Source organism: Daphnia pulicaria, chromosome 3 (assembly GCF_021234035.1).
Source record: "Daphnia pulicaria isolate SC F1-1A chromosome 3, SC_F0-13Bv2, whole genome shotgun sequence".
In the NCBI taxonomy this organism is placed as follows: Eukaryota; Metazoa; Arthropoda; class Branchiopoda; order Diplostraca; family Daphniidae; genus Daphnia; species Daphnia pulicaria.
The window spans coordinates 8,829,843-8,848,853 of record NC_060915.1 but is presented as its reverse complement, the minus strand read 5'-3'; the positions used below and the strand labels follow the sequence as shown (position 1 = coordinate 8,848,853).

Below are 19,011 nucleotides of genomic sequence, written 5' to 3'. Positions count from 1 at the left end.
ACAATGAAAATTAATACGAATTTCATGAACTCCCTTTTTTGAAAGTGTATTCAACTTCAGCGTATAGAACTGTCACCGTAAAGTAATAAGTCCGTAACAATCTTTGCAGTATAGCCACTGTTTCAGAACATGCCTTAAGTCTAAAGGAATATTCGTCAACTGCTCACTATTACAATAGGTGTCAAACTAAACAAGTGAAATCCAATAAACGTTGGACTATAGATGATTTTTTGGGGGAGGGGAGGAGGCTAAGGAGAACGATGATTAGCTAGCTGATATTCTGGTTCTAACCAACTGTTCAACCAGCAGTCAGAATATATCCCAATCCCAATCCCGTAACAGACATATGAAAACGCCGCATTCACTTCCGAAAACGCCGTCTTACATTGAACGATGCAAGTCCCTCAAATTCAAGCCAACCAATAAGACGCGATTTAAGGCAACGTGGTCCACGCAGAAAAATCCTACTTCTCCTGAAAAGTACTCTTCATATTTCAATAAAGAGAACTATTATATAATTTTACGAGCAAAGCAGCATCTCTGCTAACCCACAGGCAAATTAACATGAAACAAAAAAATATCTGCTTCCACGGTACCCAGGAAAAGGTTAGATTATGATAACGACTTCCATCAGCTTGAGAATATAACTTTTATAGTGACGGGTCAGAGAAAAGGCTGCAGGTCATTCGTGTGGAACGGTGAAGACCCCATCTACCGAAGCAATACTACATACATCTAGCATTTATCAAAGTAATGGACATGAATGAGGGATACGATTTTGGACAGGGTTGAAAAAGGCCCACTTTCAGGATTCTTCGCGAACCCTAACTCGTCAAGATTGAAGCGAAAAAATGTTTAACGCCTCGGTCCCCAGAGTGGTGCACCACCAGATGAAGCGTTAGTTCCAGATTCCCCAAATGATGGAAACTCTTCATTACTAGCTGTGTTAGGAGCTATAACTGCCGTTCGCTGTTGCCCTTGATACTGTTGCCCTTGTGGCTGCTGCTCCCAAGGAGCACCAGCTACAATAAAACCAGTCTGCCCCGGATTGCGCTGATTGAAATGTCCTTCTGGTTTAGAAGACCTCAGATACTGCTGTGATGAATCGTTGTCATCGATATCTTGCATCTAGAAAAGAGTATAATGTTTTTAAGAAATACAATTCAAATCATTCTAAATGAATCAACCAAACTTACGTATTCCTCGACAAGGTTCAACAGGTAATCTGCACACTCTTGAACTTTTCCTTCGGGACCGATAATAGTGACCACATCAGGGTTACCTCCTTCAATTGGGAAGCGAATCTCGACCTTGTATTGATCCATAACCTGGCGGATGTTACGGCCACGACGACCAATTAAACGTGAGTGTACGCGCTGATCAATTGGTAGATCTTGTTTAATAAGATCGTCTAGGTCTTGAACCATTTTAAGAATAGCTTCTTTGGCAAGATTCGCGTTATCTTCATAGCCTGAGATTTTTTAATTGAGGAATTGTAAGATTAGTCATTATTAAGTAAATTTTCTCATATATTATGTCGCCATTTCGGATTTCATTACCTTTAATAGTTATTAGCTGTGGGTTGGAATCTTCAGGTTTAGGCATTGTAATATTGACCTGGAAATCATCTCTTAATTTGGAAATGACTGCTCCCTTTTTACCGATGATTTTCGAGTGATACTCGGGAGGTACTTCAACCTGGAAGACAGGTATTAAAACAGGAATATTAAATCTAATGCATCACAATCATGTTTTGATCAATATTAAGTAGCAAAGCACACATACGTGGACAGCAAAACTCCTCAAAACTCGATCTTCTCGTTCTTTTTCCAGTTCAACCACACGATTCAAAAGAGCCTGACGAGCAGCTTCTACTTTTGCAACAGGGCCAGAGATTTGAATGATGTCACTTTGTTGTTCAGCCGAAGGTACTAAATAAACAAATGTTTGTTGTTATCTACGAATGCTGTCAATCAAAAGTTATCATTATATTTACTCTTGATATTCACGTCAAAAGTGGTCATCATCTCACGGACATCTTTTCCTTTTTGACCGATGATATAGCGATGCAAATCGTAAGGAACGGCAACTTCAGCCGTGACTGGTACCAAAGCAGTCAAAGCGTCTTTCGCTGCTTGACACCTATCCTGACGACCTAAATAATATCACACACACACATTTAAGATATATTTTTGTTGTTCACAATTGGGAAATTAGTGTATTTTTCTGAATTACCTGTAATGCGAATGATATCGCACGGCTTAGGACTGTCATCAATTACTGCTTCCCCGTCCACTTGTTGCCCATTGATATGATCAACTTCTGGATCAACGATGCTTTTCTCTGGAAACTTGATCTTGACATCAAATTCTGTTGTTATTTGTTGAACACGCATTCCTTTAGAACCCATTATTGTGCGATGGAATTTCTGAGGAATCGTACAATCGATTGTGACTTGCTGTTCAAGATCATTAACAATCTCTTCAATGCGCTGTTTGGCAGCTTCAACACATTCTTTGGCACCTGAATAAACACGATTTATTACAATAATTGTTTTTTGTTTAATTGACAGAACTTGGGTAAAAATACATACCTTTGAGAACAACACGATCTGAATCAACACCAGACCGAGGAAATGAAACAGTTACCCCACCGTATTGATCAGAAATCTCATGCAGCAGTTCACCACGCCGGGCAACGAAGTGCCGGTGATACTTGGGATCAACATGCATATCCAATTCCACTACGCTATCCTGCAAAAGTAAATAATGATTATACCACTCTGTTTATAGAATAATGTACAACACACAGCTTTGTCAACAAACGGATATTTTCACTTACAAGTTCCTTGATTCGATTTTCTAATTCTTCGCGGGCCTTTTTCACTGCATCTTCCCGACCAACGATTGTAATGATATCACGCTCTTTCGTATTGTTAGCTTCCGAATCTGAAGGGAAAACAATACGAGCCCCAGTCAACTCGCGAATTTTCCGGATATTAGAACCATTTCTCCCGATCAAAAATCTATTAAACAACACCAATAAACAGATTGAGGCTTGCACTATGAAAGAGAGTTATGGTAAATACCTGTGATGTTCAGCTTTAGAGCGAATCGTTTCTGTGTAGCCAGTCAGATTTTTCTCATTGCTCATTTCTATTAAAGTTTTTTTCGCCTTTTCCACTTCTTCTTTAGGACCACGAATTAAAACTTTATTCGAACCGCTTTCGGAGGGTGGAAACTTGATCTGAACACCTCCACAGTCTTCCATGATGGACTGTATTAATTTCCCACCAGCACCAATGAAAGACTGGTGGTATTTAGCAGGAATTTCAACGTCTTCGGAGATTATACTCACCTAATTAATTTACAGTCGAACAAAAAAAAAACAAACAATTAATTTCAGCACAAACACGGAACTATAAAAACATACCAATTCGCTCTGAATTTTGAGAATTCGATCTCGGGCTTTCTCAACATCCTCACTACGTCCGGTAATAACAATCATGTCGGACTCTGAACCCTCAGGAGGTAAATCAATCCGAGTACTTGTTTCTTCACGAATTTTGCGAATATTTGCACCTCCTTTGCCAATAACATTCTTGTGGAACTCCTTATAGATAGGTACCTACGTAATAAATACACGGGTTAGCAACGATAAAACCAAGGTCAACTTTTCATCAGTAATACCTTTACTGAATAGGAAGACTCTAGTAATTCTTTATATAATTTCTGCATATATTTATAAGTAGCATCAACATCTTGTTTAGGTCCTCGAATTTTCACCACGTCGCTCTTTTCAGAAGAATCAGGAAATGTGACTTGCACCTTAAAAATGATAATATGTTAAGATTATTTCAAGTGAATATATTATCTTACTTTACCTGATGAAACATATCGCGAATTTCGCGAATTTTCTCGCCTTTCGCGCCAATAATATTCTTATGAAATCGATGTTCAATCAAAATATCCTTTTCTCTTTCATTTTCCATTTTGGTGACCAACTCCAAAAGTTCGGCTTTGGCTTGTTCAACACCAAACGGAGTACCCTCGATGCGAATAGTAGATGATCGTTCATCTGGGATATTAATTGTCACGCCTGTTTCATCTTTTAAACGATTTACGTTCGATCCTCCCTTTCCTAAAGTAATATCATTAGATTAAAATAAACTTGTCACATCAGTAACCAACATTTCGGATATTCCTACCAATGATATGTTTGTGGTACTTAGGATCGATAACAATATCGGCGAAAGTAAGCTTGCTGAGCAAATCTTCAACGTTAGCGAGTAATGCAACACGGACCCTTTCCACTTCTTCAACAGGTCCTTCTACAATAATTTTATCCGCCTTATCTTCCATCTCAACATGGACCTAGAGTAACATAAAATTTATTTTCTCAAGCGCAAAAAGTTGAGAATAATAATTTAAAAAAATACCTTTGGGTAGTCTTGAGTAATAGCTCGAATACCAGCTCCCTTTTTGCCAATAATATGTCGATGAATCCAAGAAGGGGCCAAAATTTCAGCTGTGCAAACCGAGTTAGCCTTTTCATAAACTTTAGTCAAAGCAATACCAAGCTTCTCTTGGGGACCCTACATCAACACATTAAAAATTAATATCATAAACTTTTTCAACTAAGTCGTTGAGACAAGGCAGATACTAAATAAAAACTAAATAAAAAACAGAAATCGACCAAAATTAAAGTTCAATTACCCTCAGAGTGATTGTTTCTTTATCCGAATCCGTTGGAGGCATTTCAACACTGACACCACTTTCTTGCAAAATTTCAGCTATGCCAGCACCCTTAGGACCAATTACGTATTTGTGCTGAGATTTACGCACTTCAACGCTGACTGTGGCACATTTTCGTTTCATTTCCTCATAAATCTATAAAAATCATTAGAACGAACACACGGAGAGAAAAGTATCGAGCTATTACCTGAATGATTGCAAGTTTCACTTTAAGTACACCATCCCTCTCTCCAGCAATTGATATTTCGTCTTTTTGGACACTTAAAGGAGGAATGTTAACTTTAACTCCAGATCCTTCGGTAAATGCTTTAATTTTCTCGTTGTGCGCTCCAGTAATGAAGGGATGAAAAACTTTTGGTATCTCTAGCCTTTCATAAGCCTGTTTCGAGCGCTCATCGGATATCATCTGAATTTCATGGAGAGCCTTTTCAATACCTGAAAAATAGTAATAATAATAAAATAATAGTTTAACCTCTATTAAATGCCACAACAATAAAAACATACCTTCTTTGGGTCCGGAAACAACAATTCTTCCAGAGGATTCAGTTTCTTTCGGAATGGTAATTTTGGTGGCAGTTTGTTTTTCAAGTTCTTTAAGCTTCACACCACCTTTACCAAGAATAAAACCATGGTATTCCTTGGGGATTTCAACAGCGGATGAAGACTGAGTCTGGAACCGTTTCAAGATTTCTCGTTTGGCTTCCAATACAGAATCTTGCTTACCTAAAACCAAGACGTAAATATTATATCTAACATTAAGGATTACAATTTGAGAAGTTATTAATTACCAATAACAACAAATGTCAATGACTGATCCTTAGCATATGATGTTTCAATTGTTGCCCCAGTGGATTGCATGATGTCAGCACATGTTTTCAGCAAATCTCCTTCACCAAATTTATTTGAAGCATCAACACGACGTTCTTCTGGTGGAATATGGAACACCTAAAAAAAACAAGGTGTTAATACTACAATATACTTAGGGGAAGCTATGATATAAAATAAGTGTGATTATTACTTGGGTTACATTGCGCGATCCCACACGCAACTTGTTGTTCCACTTTCCTATGGTGCAATCAGTACGGGTACCAATAGCAGTTTCAGGTAAACCAGGGAAAATATCATCATAGGTCATTGCAGATGGAGGCAAAGATGAACTTCCCAAACCAAAGCTTGACGTGTCATCATTCTGACTCTTGGGGTCAGGGCTGGATGCAGATGGGATTGTAGGGTCCATTTTCTTCTCTCGTAGTCTTTTGGAGGTCCAAATCGTTACAGTACAACTATAAAGCAATAATGATGAACAATCAAATATAGGAACATGACGGGTAAACACGACTATCACACACAGTCATATTGAACACTTTTAGTCTGTACCATACTGCAAACTAAAAATTTAGGATGAGCAGATAATTCAAGTTCCATCATTTGGATTTGAATAACGTTTGTCGTTAATCATTTTCAGTCATACTTTTATTAAATATGAAAAATCCATTCTGTGTGACATGAGTACGCAAAATAATTATGTTGAAACGAAAAGACTTACTGTACTGCGTTTCCACGAACCGGGTCAAATCAAAGAGGAAATCTGAACGTGATGGCCAGAATTATGGTTATTCTGAAAATTGACACAATAGCAATGAACTTGAAAACGAAAAGTATTATCAACTTTGCTTTCCACGTACATGTATCCGCTTCGCACGCAACCCGGAATCAACTAAGAACCGCTTTCCGCCGCGACAATAACTAAGTTGAGACGTGGCAGCAGGCAATGACGTGTACCGATCTTAAGACATTGCCAGGTTGAATCCCATTACATTTTTGAAATATGTTAGTGGCTACTAGGAGAAAATTATTAAACTAAAAAAAACTAATTCACAATTATTAACTATTAAGAAATAATGGCCTACTGTTTTGCTTATAAAATCCTACTTAGTAACGCAATTATTATTTTTATATTATGCAAAATATATGTTTTTAAATTGGCGACTGTCTACAATTCACCACTGTTCAAGACCATGCCTTTTAAAATTTCGAACTGGTTACTTCAAATCTTATTTGGCTATTTTATTTGAGACATGAAGTTACACCGTATTTGCAACTTCAACTAGTTTCCGGACTACTTTCAAAATATAAATCATCGCTCGCTGTTCACCTTAATATAGTACAGTGCTACAGTCATTTTAGTTTTTTTTAAAACTAACTGTTGGTGACATTTTTGTATTAGCTTGATTAGTATCAATATTTTTCGTTAGTTTGTAAAACCCTACGAAAAAATTTATTCCAGCGTAGCTAAAAGTGTGAAAAACTTAACTGTTAAACTGGTTAAATGTTTTGAACGTTTGATTTTTTAATCCACCCGGAATATTTAACAGATAATATTTAAATGAGTTGTTTCAATTTTGGAGAAATTCGTTTACTGACTTAAACATGGCGCTTGTTTGAAAGCAAATTTTAGAATAATCGGTAGAAATAAATAAACAACTCGAACCGCTCTCCCCACTCCCAAGTCCCATTCCTTGATTTCATTTTTCATTTTAAAAAGTAATTGATATCTCCAGTACCTGTAAAACAGCTATCAGGTTGTGTCAGCTTTGACCACTTGTACCGATAGATGGGGGTTTGGGAGGACTAAAACACGCGTGGTGAATGACTGGTTGCCGGTTGCGTTCAGTCGTGAGGCGTCGGCGTGAATGACGTTTTTATTTTTCAAACCGATGGGCAGGTATGAAATTTACAAGATTCGACGAGGAAAAAAATAGCGAGTGTTAAAAAATTAGATCAGTCGTTTTTTTTTCGTTGTAAATCCCATCAGACGAAAATGGGACAATTGGACGTTTGTTGTCAACGTCGCATGCTTCCTGATTGAATGCGAAACAATTTTAAACAAATCAGGCAGTTTATTCTTGGCTAATGCATTGAATAATTCAATTATTAATTTTGAATCAAATTTTAAACAGGAATTAAGACTACATCCGCAATGTTTCGGTAATTTCCATATTACTAAAAATGGCAACGTTGAAAAGATGAAATCCGTCTGTAAAAAACTTATAACCCGCCTTTTTTTTTAATGTGAAAACCCTCAATTAATTTAATGCATCTTTTAAAAAGTGGTAAAGTAGTAAATTTTACATGATCTCGAATGACTGATGATACACCTACACTAAGTACTCAAAAAATTGCTTTTTTAAAAAGTATATTAAGAAGAAACTTCAAATTTCAGAAAAAATTTATTTCACGTCACGCCTTACACAAACCTTAAATTAATTAAACAGGGGGAATATTTTTTTTTCAGAAAATTTGTTTCATTCATTCTACTTGCAGAACGTTTGTGACGAAATTGTCATACCTGTAGACTTTAATACAGTGATTTCCTGAATCAGCAACGTAGAGCATTCCGTCACAGAGACTGAGTCCCTGAGGACCATATAAAGGGTCAGAAGAAGTGTTGATGCACTGTAAAAAGGTTCCTTGGCGATCGAACACCTTATGTACATTTTCAAGAAGTAGATGTGAAATTCTTCAAAAATGGAAAACTAGAAAAACAATACCTGTACACGGGAATTTCCCCAGTCACCAACTAAAATATTGTCAAAAGGGTCGATTGCAACTCCCGTTGGAGCATTAAACTGGCCATCTTCCTCGCCATTGCAACCAAAACTGTACAAATATTGACCGGTGGAATCAAATACCTAGAATTTTTTTTTGCGTGAATTAAATCATGAAACATTCTGTGAATTAACTGGATCAGTACCTTAACTGCGTGGTTGTGAAAATCTGAAACAACAGAATGACCAAAGCTGTTGATTCCGATAAAGTGAGGACCCGCCAAGTGATCTTCCCCGACACCGCGGGATCCAAATCGGCCAACAAAACGCCCATTGGTCGAGAAAACACAAATTGCTGATGCCTTGTTATCAACTACATAAATTTTTCCCTTTCCATCTACGGCTACACCTTTAGGACCTGATCAAACAAATTGGTGTAATTCATCTCATTGGATAGTCAAATAAAATGAGGACAAACATAAGAAAATACTGTGTAATCTACCATGAGAAAATTAGAAATATATATAATTAACTTAAAAAATGTACCTTGGAGTTTGCCCATTCCAAATCGAGATACAAATTTCCCCTTCATCTCGAAAACAGACATCCAACGATTTTCGTAATCGGCAACAATAAATTGATCTTTTTCTGGCATTGAAGCAATACCTGGATTTGTATTTTTTTAAATAAATATTAAAATTTCCGCTATGATTCAAAAATCAGAGACGAAATATTGGATATTACCCGTCGGTCTTTGTATCTGGCCTAATAGCCGACCGCGATCGATTGCTAAACGCCCGAGACAACCAAACTGCAAATCGTTATCATTTTTTTTCACGTTGAATACTTGAACACATTGGTTATTGGAATCCGTGGCCAAAATTCTTCCTGGAAACGCAACTATGTCCTACCAAAAACGAATAATTGAATTCATTGGACATAATTGAATGTTTTTTTTTACAGCGGTTAAATTAAGATATTAGTGGATATTAGTGCTCATTAACTGACTTGTGGATTACTGAATTGTCCCTTGGCTCGACCTCGACATCCAATTCGGCTTATGAGATCAACAGAATCTTCCAGAGGAACGTCTTTGAGTGAAGCTTGCGGTGAAGAACTTCGCAACAAATCCCCCAAAGATTTTTTTCGAATACTGGGATGGAAGATATCGACCTGCACAGTAGAACAATATACGATTATTCATTTAGATTTTTTTTTTTAAATAGGTTAAGACAATTCAAATTCTTACCTTCAGTGGACCGTCAGCAATAATAGGGATACTGTTCTCTAGAACGACTTGGATTTCATATCTACCAATTTGAGGGAATGACAAGACTGTTTCAAAGATGCAATCACCAACTTGTCGGACAGTAAAGGTTATCTGAAGTACAGGTTTAGGCAGCTGTTTATTTGCGATGGCTGACCGTGGTCGCAAACTACCTTTACTGCCATTATTTACCAAATGGTGCAGCGGGCACGACATAAGGTTGATAGAATTACACGAGTTGTTTCCTGAATTCTCAGGCTGAGGGAAATCGGTTAATTGAATTCCAGGCGTATCTTCTTCATACAAACTGAAAAGTAAGGAAACAGTATAAACTCTTATTGTTTTGGATACACAGTCTTACTGACAAATGATGCTACATTTCAATCTAATTACAATCGAACTGTTAGAATTGAACTAGAACTGCTGAGCACGTCTGCTATTTTGCAGATAGTACCGGATGCTTTCATTCGCGTGAGTTAGAAATAAAAGTGGAAATTCTTCCCAGATTATTGCTACTTGCACGAAAAAGAAACGTTGGGGTCAGCCCGCCGAGGATGTGGGGTCGAGACCTCCGACCTTATTAGGCAAGGGTCCGGGAACCCCGACGCGGCGAGTAACAAACCCTCCAAGCAGAATATTCCAGCGTTACAAGTTATAGTGTGGAAAAAAGCTAATATTGAGTAGAATGGAATAGATCAGAAGTGATCGAAGATAGTGTCGAACAAAATTAGAATGCTGTAATGTTTTTGTCAAATTGAATCTAGCTCCATTCTAATTCCATTTAATTTTAATAATACTTTTTAAAAAATGCCAAATGATAGTTTTACCCATAAAGCATTCTGAATATGTTAATTTACATACACCTTGCGTAGTATAGGCAGGGGGTTCTTTTCTATACTGTAAAGGACTACAAATACTGTACGGCGGATCTGTACGAACATAGTCGCAAGTTAGGAGGGCGAGGGAGCGGAGGATTTCGAAGGAATTTGAATTTCACATAAGATTAATACGAAATTACCGAGAATATTCGCGTAAAGGGCCACGAACTGTGACGCAAGGCACCTGTATACCGTGTTCAATATGGGGATGATCGCTTGGCGAGTTCTTGATCGTAATGATGATCGAATACTTTTGACCCACAATTCCGCTTTTGGTGTTTTCCAGTAATTTTCCGGAGAGCTCCACTGTGAGCGGATCTTGAATCATTTTTTAAAAAGTTTTGCAGTTCAGTTCAGTTAGCAGATCTCTTTGTTGTGTTAACCTAAACGAGTAAAAGAAAAACAAATTAGAAACGATATGGCCATCATTTTTCATTTAAACAGATTGTGAAATCGGCTGTAATTAGTTCTAAGAGAAAATAGTTAAGCAATAACGATCGCCACACATCTCTAAAAGTCCGCTAAGGACATTTTAGGGCGCATGCACAAATAAACTCACCCCTGAAATTAGCGCAAATTGGAGCTCTTATTACGAAAGAACTGAAAGCAGCCTGGGGAAAATACTGCGATAAAACTGAAATCATTGAATGTAGTGTATCGTTATGTTGTTTCACTAGCGAGTCAGCACGTCTAGAAGCCAAGGGAGGGAAGTAGAAACTGAAAAACTCCAGCTGCGTTAGGAAATAGTAAAAAGTGTCGAAAGTTATACCAACGCTTCGAAATGGAAGAATCCGTTCTGCTCGAGTCGGCAACATGACAGCGATCGCCTCGGGGTTTCAGCAGCCAGTGTGCAGTAAGCCTGAATCAGAAGCAGGAAGTGGAATAATAAAAATATTACGAATATTTTCCAGCTTAGCATATTTTTCTCTCTAGTGATATGTTGTCTCAATTGATGATTAGCTGATGCTTTTTGGCACGAACTCTTGGTACTTGTATTATTTTCCTTTGTGCAGCTGCCTATTTCATTTCTCGTGATAGGCACCTGCACAGGATATACGCCGAAATAAAACAAAACCAACAAAGAAACAGAACTAGCACCTGTAGGATAGGATACGTAAGATTCTAGCATCCCGATGTAAAGGAGGGTTCCGTACCACTGAACTTGTGAAACCATTTCCGGGGGTTCCGTTCACTGAAGATAATTTGGAGGCTAGAGAGCACGTTCAACATGGTTGATTGTCAAGTGGAATACTGAATGCTCATTACCATGAAAGACTTTTCTTATTCTCTTCACAGATTAGTAATCCAAAAAGATGCAATGCTAAGAAAAAAACTATCGTCGTCGTACCCACTTTTAACATTAGCATGAACGAATGGCTATGTACACCAATTACACTTTCGTTCTTCTTTTCCGTTTCTCTGAAGATTTCAATTGTAGATATTTAAAACTTGGTAATCTAGAGTTTTCTTGTTTAATATATAATCAGTTAAAATTGTATCGGCGACATCAATGAATTCGCACTTACTGGTGAATAAAATTCCTAAAACATTGCTAACCATGAGGCATAATGCTTCTTGAACTGTCAACGTCAAACGTTAGTCGAGCTTCTGAAATCTCTACTGCAGTCGATGTTCCTCCGACGCGTGCGCGTTTACATCGTCAGCTAGATCTAATTAATGAAACCAATGCTTTGACATTTCCCCTGCCCTCAAATTAATTCTTCCTTTAACACATAATGTTAATACAACATATCTTCAAATCTCCCTGTCTTAAGAAGAATCGCGATGATTGACATCCGCCGCGAAATTCAAGTTGAGCATTCTAGGTTGGGTAACTATGTATCAATCCTACTATTAGATTTAATATAGCTCATTAAAATAAATTTCATTATTTAATGAACCTCACAACATCCCAAATTATGTATACCACATGAAGTGACCAACTGAAAACTTCCTGTTGTATCACAACTTGCTTGTGTACCAACCTCACCTTGAAAACATTAACAGTTGAACTACACAAAGTTGACAACTCAGATTCATCTTAATCAAAACTCATGTCTAAACCATTTGACAGTATTCAGGAGACTGAAATTTCTTGGTAAACAAAAGACTTGATAGTAAAAGTTAGGTTTAAAAGTAATACAAACATCTGAAGCCACAAATCTTGTATTTAAGAATTGAGAGATGGGCAAATGTTCTTACAGAATTTACTGCTCTTTCAATTCTCTCAATCGCCTGACTGCAGAGCGAACTGTGGCTGCAGCTGTTGTGGAGTATACCCAGGCTCCTCCAGCAACTGTTCGATGACACCTTTTGCAAGACCAAATTCCAACACAGGTACGCTTCATGGCATCCTGAAAATAAAAGTTGTTGTAACACCACTTGAATCAACATCGATTAACTCAATCATACCTTTCCACAGAAACTGCAGGTGTATTTCGCGTGTTGGGTAATTTCCATTTTCTTCACCATTTTACGCAAAGAGGCACCATAACGGGTTCCGTACTTTCCCACAATTCCGACCTTCTTAGTACGCTTTGCCTATAAAAAAAACAAATGCACAAATACGAATGACTCGACTTATCAAACACTGTGAAGCACTAAGTAACATTTTAGTGTACATATAATTTAGAAACTTTAAAAGATGTTCAAGATATTTTAGGATATTTTACCATATTTGAGTAGACTTGACGTTTAAGAGACGAACGTAGGAACCAGACGACTTTTACGCCTGGCAGAAAAGCCTAAAAAGACTCTAGCGGGGAGGTACTGAGCAACATTATACCAACGTTGCCACATATCAAAATAAAAAATGTATTCATTTATTATAAGTTGAAAAACTTAAGAATAATTTGATAAAGTTAATGTTGATAAAACATTTTATAAATTTTAGTAACTCTTTCTGATTATTTGTAATGCATAAAATGTTTGTAAGAGTATTTTTTAACACATGTCAACATGGTCACATGGAAAGCAAACCGCAAGGGACATGCTAGACTAGCTGTTCTGCTGTACATCTGCTAATTAACAAGTGCAGTTTTTTCCCAGACGGTACGAAAATGTCTCTAGATCAAGTAAGTATTGAATGTATTGTATTGAATTAATGAGTGTTCTTATTGAAATTCTCTTTTGATTTTCATGGTAGAAATTTAATAAAGCTGCCGAGGATATTAAGGCATTGACTGCAAGACCTACAGATGAAGAGTTAAAAGAAATTTATGCCTTGTACAAACAAGCCACTGTTGGAGATGTTAATGTTGGTTAGTATTTTATCAACCGGTTTTTCATCAAATTATTTAAATCTCACATTATTTTTCACCATTTAGCACGACCTGGTATGTTGGACTTCAAAGGTAAAGCAAAATGGGATTCTTGGGAGTCAAAAAAAGGCATGTCCTGTGATGCTGCCAAGGAAGCTTATGTTGTGAAAGCAGAAGAAATAGTAGCAAAGTATAGTGCTTAAGACATATATTAGTCATACAAAAAGGGAAAAATCTTCAATCCTATTTATAGCACTCATCCATGTGAGGCTACATTTACATTTTTTTTCTTTCACGTTTTATGCCCAGTTCTGTTATTGCTGATGATTTTTTTAATTACACATCAGTAAGAATGAAATTTGCTCATAATATTTGATCAATTTAACTAAGTGCACTTCTTGTGCTCTCAAAAGTAGATGTTAATGTATCTAATGAACAATAATAAAGGATGTCTGAATGTGTATCATTCAAATCCAACAAATTCCATTGAGATGTCAAAAAGAATGGACACATGTTGTTTTCCACTGTTATTCAAGTTAAAACATTTTTTGTTTCGCACTTTTCTGTTTCCCGGAATTTTCTTGTGTCTGTTGAATTTAGTCTTTGCACCGAACGGCCTTCAACGCTAAATAACTAGGTGGTTTTCCGGTTCTATGTGTCCTTTCCACTAGTACATGCTAGTAATGCTGCTTCCTCCAACTACTGCTCCACTAGGTAACATTAGGCTACTCTGATTTAACTGCTACTCTCGAATAACCCGACCCCAACTACTCACTTCCCATTCAGAAATGTTGATAATATTGAAAGAACATAACGGCGTCAAGTAGCAGATTGGAGAAAACAAAAGGTCACCGTGAAAATTTTCTTGGCGTATTCTAGTGGCCCAAGGTGCCTAACAGAGAAATCAGGGAATATAGAGTTCGTGTTATGAAACCATAAAAACGTAAAATAATCTGTCACTCAGTCGGCTCTATGAAAGATTAGTTTATTACGACATTTGTGCCATTTCAAAACCGGGGCTGATGTATGACACGCATCCATCGTAATGTTTCATTCAAAATTATATAAGTATGCTGCTTACAAAAGAAGTTAAAAAGTCAGTTTTTTTTTTTAAATACTATAAATAAAATCAAATGATAATTTTTAATAATGGTATTTATTTCAATTAATGATTTATGTTAAATCAACTGAAAGAAACATCACCATGCAGAGGCACATCAATAGTAAATCAGTGTGAAAGTCGGATTTAGTAGAAACCCTCTTCATCATCATCAGTTTTCTTATTTTTAACCTGCTCTTGGCTGTTATATAGGTCAGCAATCTATAAATAATAAACTTTACTATTAGAATTGAGCTAGAAATGTGCTTTCAGTTATGAGACCTGTTCTGATGAAGTAGCATTTTCAGGATTCTTGTCTGGCCTGATTCTGATAAAACGAGGAAATCTCAAAGAAATTCCTTTAACCGGATCAACGATTCCGGTGGCGGCCCGATGTACGGGCGAAATTGACAAGTCGGCACATTTGATTTCCCACACTTGAACAGGTTCAAACCAATCATCGGGAGACAAGCTTGGGTCGAACTAAAAAAGTTAAAATCAAACAATGAAAAACATTTATCTTATGCAGTTCGGAAGTAAGAAATGGATCATACCCTAAAATAAGGCTTTGGTTTTGGAATTTTATGATTTTTCAAGAAATCACTATGGGCTTGAAAGTCTTCATCGCTAAAACCGGTACCTATCTGTTATACATAAACCATACAAGAAAATCAACAGAATTACAAAAAGTAGAATATACACGATAAAAAGAAGCGGTATTAAATTACCGGAAAATCACATCAGAAATGCACTTACTTTACAAAGAGACTGATATTCTTCATTAGATTCATCGTAGCATGCCAATAAAAATCCTCCGTAGAGACCAGTGCGCTTGCCTCTACCTAAATATCCACCAATTACTACAGCATCAATCTATTCAACAGAACCCATTAAAATTATTTAGAATACCAGCGTAACCGTAAGGAAAAAAATCATGTGTTCACTTACCGTATCGCCTATGCCGTCCAAATAGTCTTTCTTTAATTTTAACCAGTTTTTCGATCTTTTGGCAATTTCGTAAGTTGCGTCCTTGACTAATCCCTTTACCATTAACCCTTCGCAATTGCCTATTGTAAAAGAGGCAGAGAGAAAACAAGCAATATTTTACCGTGGCGATCTTGATTAGAAAAGAAAAAAAAATTAGATATCACCTTTCAATGACTCGTCCAAAAATTCCTCAATCTCCTCGACTGTTTGAGGATCTCTGCTGGTGGCAAAGCCAAACTGGCCGTCAACTTTGTGGAAACTATTCCAAAGCCTTTGTCGGCGTTCTATTAACGGCATTGTAACGAGAGATTCCCCATTTAAATAGAGCAAATCAAACGCATAAACGCAAACCTGTTAAGAATTAAATATGAATGAACGAAAAGGTAGGGAAATGGTTGCTTTTGTTAAACATATCGAAATATTTTACTTGGACTTTGATGTCAGCTTCCACAGCATCCTTTCGTTTTCTTGTTGAAAGTATTTGAAATGGAAGAATTTGTTTCTTGTCTGTATCCCACGCTACAGCTTCGGTATCCAAAATAGCTGAACGGACTGAAGCTGATGGTTCAATCCACGATTGAAAGCGACTGATTATGTCTGGATATTTGGAAGTGTTATTTTCCTGGTTTCTGCTGTAAATTCTGATTTCCCCGTTCTCGAGAAGATGTATCTGAGCTCTTTCTCCATCATATTTCCATTCGCAAGTAAACTTGGTAGATTCAAATTTCTGTAATACTTCTCCGACTCCTCGTGTGGGACACGCTAACATGGGTTTTAGTGGAACACCCGGAGTTAGTGTACAGTGTAGCGGAAGCGCTTCTACACCTTCGCGTAAGAGAACTGGAATAATTTGATCGTAGCTAGGGCATTGGCTGCAAGAAAGAAAATTATTGAGTTATGTACATACTTGATATTACAAAAAGAAAAATGTTCCATTATTTACACTGTTTCTCTTATAACGAAGAACAACACTTAACAACAGGCGCGAGTAAATGTAGTAACTTAATACCGATCTCAGATTTAATTAAATTATTTCTGAAACATTTCCAGAAAATATAAAATGAGATCTGGAGCCAATATTTACCAATATGCTGTCTTCAAAATAACTGCCGAAGCTTCCACTTTTGCTTTAATGGTTTCGCTACTAAGTCCCGCAAAACAATTCAACTGGGTAGGCGGTGTAGATTGGTTCGGAGGAGTTGCCGTAGCTGCAAAAGCTAAAGCTTGAAGTACTGATTGTTCAGCTAACCCAATACGAAGTTTTCCAGCAAGCGATCGGGTAATAAAACGTGATTCTAATTGCTTTGCAGCAACGAGTATTCCATGAATCTTATCAACTTTCTTTGTTTGAGAACTATTTCCAGTCATCACGGCTACTTCTGTTAATTTAGTGAAAACGCTTTTCACAGTTAAACTCACTGGTCTGTAAACATAAATAATAACACATTGATATAATCAAGCCAAATAAATAATTAACATATTATATGAGTTTGAAATTAAAAAAAAAAAAAAAAAAAAAAAACGCATTACTTAAACATAGAAAGAGTCCTCTGTGTGCCTTTGGATGCCTCTGCTACCAACCCAACATCCCCTTTAGTAGCAACATCAGATTTAACTTTATCTGTTGCTCTTCCAGTAGCTTGTGCAATTGCTTTAACTATTATGCCTTCTCCTACACCAAGTTCTATGCCTGCAAATCATTAATCAAAATATATATCGTGGTATAAAAAATTATTTTTGATTTTATTCTGGACTTACCCATGTATGCAGGGGCTAACTGATTTAAACACAGGTAAACAGAACATAGTAAATCATCTGGTGACAACAGGAAAACACTTCGGAAATAGTTAGCTAAAATCTCTATCATTTTTAACCTGGAACTGGTTTCTTCAATCTGGTAAACATTTCCATTAAATAAGGTATAATGTAGACATTGTTAATTTTTAATTACTAATTCCAGTGTTTTAGCAAGAACCATGTAAGGGACATTTTCTCCCTTTTTCCATGTTGCATCTTGAATAGGATGATAGTTTTGTTTCCCAGGATTATATGAATCAGGATTCAACAATTCAGTTACACCATCTTTTGAATCATGTGCATCTGAATAAAAAAAATTAGCATTAAAACAGTTATATTTAGGTAACACCATGAACACCTTTTCTGTAATATATGTCTTATTGTTATATCAAACCTTTGGTGGTTGGTGACACATTAGATTTTTTAATTTCAAGTTTCCCATTGAGAGGAGTTTCATTACTGGAAGGTAATTTTGAAGATTTAGTTGGGGATTTCACACTTTTCAAAAAAATATCTGCTTTTTTAAGCACAGCCGGTTTCTCAATCGCACTATCTGGTTCTGAATCTTCACTGCTGCTACTAACTGCACACTTTCTTCTCCTAATAAGTATAAGTAAGATAATAAATGAAAATGTGGGTTTGATACTGGAATGCTCATTATACTTTTTCCGAGAAACAGGTTCCTCATCGTCACTTTCAAGTTTCTTTACTTTCTTCTTAGCACTTTGAACTGGCTTGTCTGGTAAAGGACTGTTTTTTTCTCTAAAGAATTGCAAAAAATAAGGTTTTGAGTTTTTGTTTAACACATAAATGATCTACAGTGCTCATTACTTTTTCTGAGAAACAGGTTCCTCATCATCACTGTCAAGTTTCTTTATTACTTTCTTCTTAGCACTTTGAACTGCTGGCTTGTCTGGTAAAGAACTGTTTTTTTCCCTAATGAATTGCAAAAATAAGGTTTTGGGTTTTTGGTTGACACATAAATGATCTACAGTGCACAATCTACTAAAGTTGAAAATAATTTCTTTTGTGGCATTGCATCTCAACAATCTGAAAATCATAGTTTTTGTTTGTTGCTACTCACGGTGACGATGTGTCGTCAGTACTCTTCTTTTCAATATTTTCCTCTTTTACTTCTTGCTTAACAGACGTTGCACGTGGCTTACAAAAAAAAGACCTATCCACGAACTTCAGAGGTAATAAACAAAATTTATCCAATGTATTAACAAAATTTTTACGTTATTAGACGCTGTCCTTGACCATCCATTTTTCCGTTGATGAATTGTGTTGTCTATTTTTCGCGCCTAGATCTACAAAAAACAAAAGGTTGCCCCTATTGGAGGAGTCCAGACTCCAGACCCATCTGATGACAAAGTTGTAAAATACACCCTCATCCGTGTTGGTTAGCCTTTTATAGTGCA

The 19,011-nt window shown here is 36.7% G+C and overlaps 4 protein-coding genes and 1 long non-coding RNA gene across 9 annotated transcripts in view; 2 read left to right on the top strand and 3 right to left on the bottom strand.

Moving 5' to 3' along the window:
* LOC124329250 overlaps positions 1 to 19,011 on the top strand; it is a 409,843-nt gene that overhangs the window by 38,030 nt on the left and 352,802 nt on the right. The window lies entirely within an intron of this gene.
* LOC124328991 (vigilin-like) lies at positions 31 to 6,546 on the bottom strand. 2 transcript variants are annotated; one of them, XM_046787866.1, is made up of 21 exons: positions 6,440 to 6,546; positions 6,301 to 6,372; positions 5,773 to 6,037; positions 5,543 to 5,699; positions 5,259 to 5,477; positions 4,942 to 5,189; positions 4,716 to 4,889; positions 4,439 to 4,594; positions 4,208 to 4,373; positions 3,884 to 4,140; positions 3,690 to 3,827; positions 3,433 to 3,627; positions 3,089 to 3,357; positions 2,842 to 3,025; positions 2,594 to 2,753; positions 2,236 to 2,523; positions 1,997 to 2,155; positions 1,786 to 1,931; positions 1,560 to 1,698; positions 1,197 to 1,471; positions 31 to 1,128 (listed from the first exon to the last, which is right to left on the bottom strand). In XM_046787866.1, exons 3-21 carry the CDS (start codon positions 5,989 to 5,991, stop codon positions 856 to 858), a joined length of 3,822 nt encoding a protein of 1,273 aa, XP_046643822.1. In that variant the 5' UTR covers positions 5,992 to 6,037; positions 6,301 to 6,372; positions 6,440 to 6,546; the 3' UTR covers positions 31 to 855. The 2 variants fall into 2 exon arrangements, with proteins under 2 accessions (XP_046643822.1, XP_046643823.1); XM_046787867.1 differs by having other exon boundaries at positions 6,301 to 6,479.
* On the bottom strand, positions 8,018 to 12,247 carry LOC124329103 (tripartite motif-containing protein 2-like). 4 transcript variants are annotated; one of them, XM_046788101.1, is made up of 11 exons: positions 11,546 to 12,247; positions 11,217 to 11,306; positions 11,007 to 11,137; positions 10,588 to 10,830; positions 9,552 to 9,876; positions 9,311 to 9,475; positions 9,047 to 9,209; positions 8,849 to 8,968; positions 8,509 to 8,720; positions 8,306 to 8,446; positions 8,018 to 8,240 (listed from the first exon to the last, which is right to left on the bottom strand). In XM_046788101.1, exons 4-11 carry the CDS (start codon positions 10,773 to 10,775, stop codon positions 8,064 to 8,066), a joined length of 1,491 nt encoding a protein of 496 aa, XP_046644057.1. In that variant the 5' UTR covers positions 10,776 to 10,830; positions 11,007 to 11,137; positions 11,217 to 11,306; positions 11,546 to 12,247; the 3' UTR covers positions 8,018 to 8,063. The 4 variants fall into 4 exon arrangements, with proteins under 4 accessions (XP_046644057.1, XP_046644058.1, XP_046644060.1 ...); XM_046788102.1 differs by having other exon boundaries at positions 11,007 to 11,306; positions 11,546 to 11,914; positions 11,974 to 12,247; XM_046788104.1 differs by lacking the exon at positions 11,007 to 11,137.
* Positions 13,398 to 14,065, top strand: LOC124329234 (acyl-CoA-binding domain-containing protein 7-like). The gene is made up of 3 exons (XM_046788296.1): positions 13,398 to 13,521; positions 13,593 to 13,707; positions 13,774 to 14,065. Exons 1-3 carry the CDS (start codon positions 13,507 to 13,509, stop codon positions 13,908 to 13,910), a joined length of 267 nt encoding a protein of 88 aa, XP_046644252.1. The 5' UTR covers positions 13,398 to 13,506; the 3' UTR covers positions 13,911 to 14,065.
* LOC124329030 (DNA ligase 1-like) lies at positions 14,841 to 18,914 on the bottom strand. Its single transcript, XM_046787954.1, has 16 exons — positions 18,829 to 18,914; positions 18,675 to 18,767; positions 18,422 to 18,526; positions 18,254 to 18,352; positions 17,985 to 18,190; positions 17,745 to 17,893; positions 17,552 to 17,687; positions 17,324 to 17,483; positions 16,878 to 17,216; positions 16,221 to 16,665; positions 15,958 to 16,144; positions 15,755 to 15,873; positions 15,563 to 15,679; positions 15,361 to 15,450; positions 15,089 to 15,289; positions 14,841 to 15,028 (listed from the first exon to the last, which is right to left on the bottom strand). Exons 1-16 carry the CDS (start codon positions 18,855 to 18,857, stop codon positions 14,954 to 14,956), a joined length of 2,550 nt encoding a protein of 849 aa, XP_046643910.1. The 5' UTR covers positions 18,858 to 18,914; the 3' UTR covers positions 14,841 to 14,953.

Excerpts from the sequence above, each read along its gene's own strand:
- LOC124328991 (XM_046787866.1), bottom strand. The coding sequence starts at position 5,991 with ATGGACCCTACAATCCCATCTGCATCCAGCCCTGACCCCAAGAGTCAG. Across the intron at positions 4,595-4,715 it reads AAGAAACAATCACTCTGAGG|GGTCCCCAAGAGAAGCTTGG; the intron begins GTAATTGAACTT and ends GTGTTGATGTAG. Across the intron at positions 1,129-1,196 it reads TGAACCTTGTCGAGGAATAC|ATGCAAGATATCGATGACAA; the intron begins GTAAGTTTGGTT and ends ACTCTTTTCTAG.
- LOC124329103 (XM_046788101.1), bottom strand. The coding sequence starts at position 10,775 with ATGATTCAAGATCCGCTCACAGTGGAGCTCTCCGGAAAATTACTGGAA. Across the intron at positions 9,476-9,551 it reads TTGCTGACGGTCCACTGAAG|GTCGATATCTTCCATCCCAG; the intron begins GTAAGAATTTGA and ends TCTACTGTGCAG. Across the intron at positions 8,241-8,305 it reads GGGGAAATTCCCGTGTACAG|GTGTTCGATCGCCAAGGAAC; the intron begins GTATTGTTTTTC and ends AATGTACATAAG.
- LOC124329234 (XM_046788296.1), top strand. Across the intron at positions 13,708-13,773 it reads TGTTGGAGATGTTAATGTTG|CACGACCTGGTATGTTGGAC; the intron begins GTTAGTATTTTA and ends TTCACCATTTAG.
- LOC124329030 (XM_046787954.1), bottom strand. The coding sequence starts at position 18,857 with ATGGATGGTCAAGGACAGCGTCTAATAAC. Across the intron at positions 18,191-18,253 it reads GAACCTGTTTCTCGGAAAAA|GAGAAGAAAGTGTGCAGTTA; the intron begins GTATAATGAGCA and ends TATACTTATTAG. Across the intron at positions 17,688-17,744 it reads TTGCTAAAACACTGGAATTA|ATTGAAGAAACCAGTTCCAG; the intron begins GTAATTAAAAAT and ends AATGTTTACCAG.